The 2,943-nt window shown below is 40.2% G+C and overlaps 1 protein-coding gene across 1 annotated transcript; it reads left to right on the top strand.

Annotated features, from left to right (window-relative positions):
* Window positions 1–1,346: 1,346 nt before the first annotated feature.
* On the top strand, window positions 1,347–2,246 carry LOC141022497 (uncharacterized). Its single transcript, XM_073498754.1, has 2 exons — window positions 1,347–1,472; window positions 1,689–2,246. Exons 1-2 carry the CDS (start codon window positions 1,347–1,349, stop codon window positions 2,244–2,246), a joined length of 684 nt encoding a protein of 227 aa, XP_073354855.1.
* Window positions 2,247–2,943: the final 697 nt, after the last annotated feature.

Here is a 2,943-nt window from a genome sequence, read left to right as displayed (position 1 = left end):
GAATCTGTAGGATAGGTGTCTGCACATCTTTCAAGTGCTTCTTGGAGCGAGTCCAGCACAGCCATTCTCTACATTAGAAACAGAAAAACATGAGTAGAAGTTTTGGGCATGCCATGCCAGCAAAGATGGTGTCACATAGACAGTAATAGAGGCACATCAGGAGACTAATTTAGGAGTACAAGGTATCACCCCTTAATTGGTTTTGAACTGTCCATGATTTAGATGAATCCAACTTTTCAATTTAATCTGTATGTTGTTAGCAGGAAACCTTGGAACTTGAAAACCCAAATCCGGTTCAGTTGAGTAAACAGCAAGAAACACATATTTTTAGCATATGTAAATGTTCTGAGTAACTTTTTGAACCAAGCTCATGTTCTGAATTTTCTGCATATGTATACAAATGATGCTGCTATTTTGTGTGTGTGTTGACAGTACTCCTCCTACTCATATGTAGCAGGAGTACTACTTTGTGTGTGTGTATTCTTGTTTGACTAGTGCAAATGCATTTCTTGTTTGACTTGCATACTCATTTTTTGTGTGTGTATTCTTGTTATGGTGTACTCATCTTTTGTCATTGATGGCAGGAACACATAACTATGGATTTGAACTTGATGCCTCAAGAGGAAGAACATGAAGCTATTGATTTGAACATGATGCCTCAAGAGGAAGACGATGAAGGTATTAATTTGAATTGGATCCCTGAAGAGGAGGAACCTCAAGTGGCAGATAATGGAGTTATGGATTTGAACTTGATGCCTCAAGAGGAAGACGATGAAGATATGAATTGGATGCCTCAAGAAGATGAAGGGAAAGAGGATGAAGCTCAAGAGGAAGAGGATGAAGTTATGAACTGAATACTTCAAGAGAAGAGAAGAGAATTGTCAGATAAGGAGAGGCATGGTGTTTACTTCGCCTTGCTGGTAATCGAGCTCAGAGATGGGTCTGTTCAACCAGACGACAAGCTGCTAGTCTCAAACCTGTTGGACATAAGTGTACGATCTGTTGAAAGAATCTAGGAAGACGCCAAAAAGCAAATTGCCGATGGCAAAGAAGTAGATGTCTCAAGTAAGAAGCCGGGAAGATCCGGCCGAAAGAGAAAGGAGCTGGATCTAGAGAGGACCTCAACAATCCCACTGAATAAAAGAAGAACAATTCGATCTCTGGCACGGTCTCTAGGTGTGGCTCGATCGACCCTACACAAGAGGTTCCAGTTGAATGAGCTCAACGGCATCACAAGCACCGTGAAGCCTCACCTAAAGCTAGAGAACAAGCTTGCGAGACTGAAATTTTGTATGTCCATGGTCGATGACAATTCGATCTCAACTTCTCAGGCTATGTTCAAACCAATGACGAATATGGTTCACATCGATGAAAAGTGGTTTGACATGACGAGAGTGAAGAATAGTTACTATGTACTTCCAGGAGAACCTGAACCGAAGCGCACTGTGTCAAACACTCACAACATTGGGAAGGTAATGTTCCTAACAGTTGTTGCCAGGCCTCGATAGAACAATGAGGGGGAGCTAACATTCGATGGGAAGATCGGAATTTGGGCATTCGTCGAGGAGACTGAGGCAAAGCGGACAAGTCAGAACAGAACAAAGGGAACAAAAGTGTTGATATCAGTGAAAGTAACCAGGCCTGTGTGCAGAGATTATCTAATCAATAAGGTTATCCCGGCAATTCAGGATAAGTGGCCTGACGATGATGAGGGAGCAACAATATTCATCCAACAGGATAACGCAAAGCCTCATGTCCTTCCAAATGATGTAGCTTTTCGAGAAGCTGTGGAACAAACTGATCTTGACATCCGATTGCTACAACAGCCCCTAAATAGCCCTGAGTTAAATTGTTTGGACCTCTGCTTCCATAACTATCCCCAGTCTCTAACCGACTGCAGGTCACCTACAAACATCCAGGAACTGGTACAGGGTGTGGAAGAGGAATTCGAGAACTATGATCCCGACAAGTTGCACAGAAGCTTTATCACATTAGAAGCAGTTACGTTTGAAGTTATGAAAGACAAAGGAGGAAATCAATATAAGTTGCCGCACTTGCACAAGGATCGCTTTCAAAATGCTGGCATGGAAATAATCAGTGTATATTGTGACAGTCAGGTAGTTGTTGATACTAGGGCCACAATAGAAGAAATGGAAATTGCAATAGGAAAAGAAAATGAAAGGAAAGAATTAGCTAGAGAAGGAAAAAGAAAGAAAAGTAAAGGGAAGGGGAGGGAAGTGAAGTGAAGAGATAGCCAGGGAAAGGAAAAGAATGTAGCCAAGAGGGGACAAAGAGGCCCTTATGTCATGTAGTCAGGTAGTTGTTGATACCAAGTGCTCCTTGTGTATGTCTTGTGTAATCTTGTGTCAAGAGGGGACAAAGAGGCCCTTATGTCATGTCCTTGTGTATGCCTTGTCTAATCCTTGTATATCAGCTCCTTGTTGGAATTTATTGGAATTATCTGGGTTATTTGGATTAACTAGATTAATTTGGATTATTTGGATTTATTTGAATTGATTTGGATTAATTTGGGTTATTTGGATTTATTTGAATTGATTTGGATCTTCTAATCACTACTGAACCAAAAAGAGACCCTTGTATGGAGTTAACTAAACCAAATTTTGAGTATGAAAAAGAGACCCTTGTATGGAGTTAACTGAACCAAATTTCAAGTTGAGACTTGTTCACTGAAACCTGGGCAGCTATTACTCCTTTGGTTTACAAACTGGACTTTTAATGACTTTTAAACTGAATTTTTACTCCAAAATAAGAGTACCATGCCTTCTTAACTGAATTTTTAACATAATATCTCTCTTGGCCTAGGAGTACTCAATTTCAATCTCTCTCTTAGCATAGGATACTGAATATTTACAGTAGATTTACACTGATTTTCCAACTCAAGCAGTATCCATTCACTTATTTTGATTTTCCAACTCAAAATAA

This window comes from Aegilops tauschii, chromosome 5, assembly GCF_002575655.3.
Source record: "Aegilops tauschii subsp. strangulata cultivar AL8/78 chromosome 5, Aet v6.0, whole genome shotgun sequence".
In the NCBI taxonomy this organism is placed as follows: Eukaryota; Viridiplantae; Streptophyta; class Magnoliopsida; order Poales; family Poaceae; genus Aegilops; species Aegilops tauschii.
Note: the sequence above shows the minus strand (reverse complement) of the source record. Positions and strands in the feature narration are given on the sequence as shown.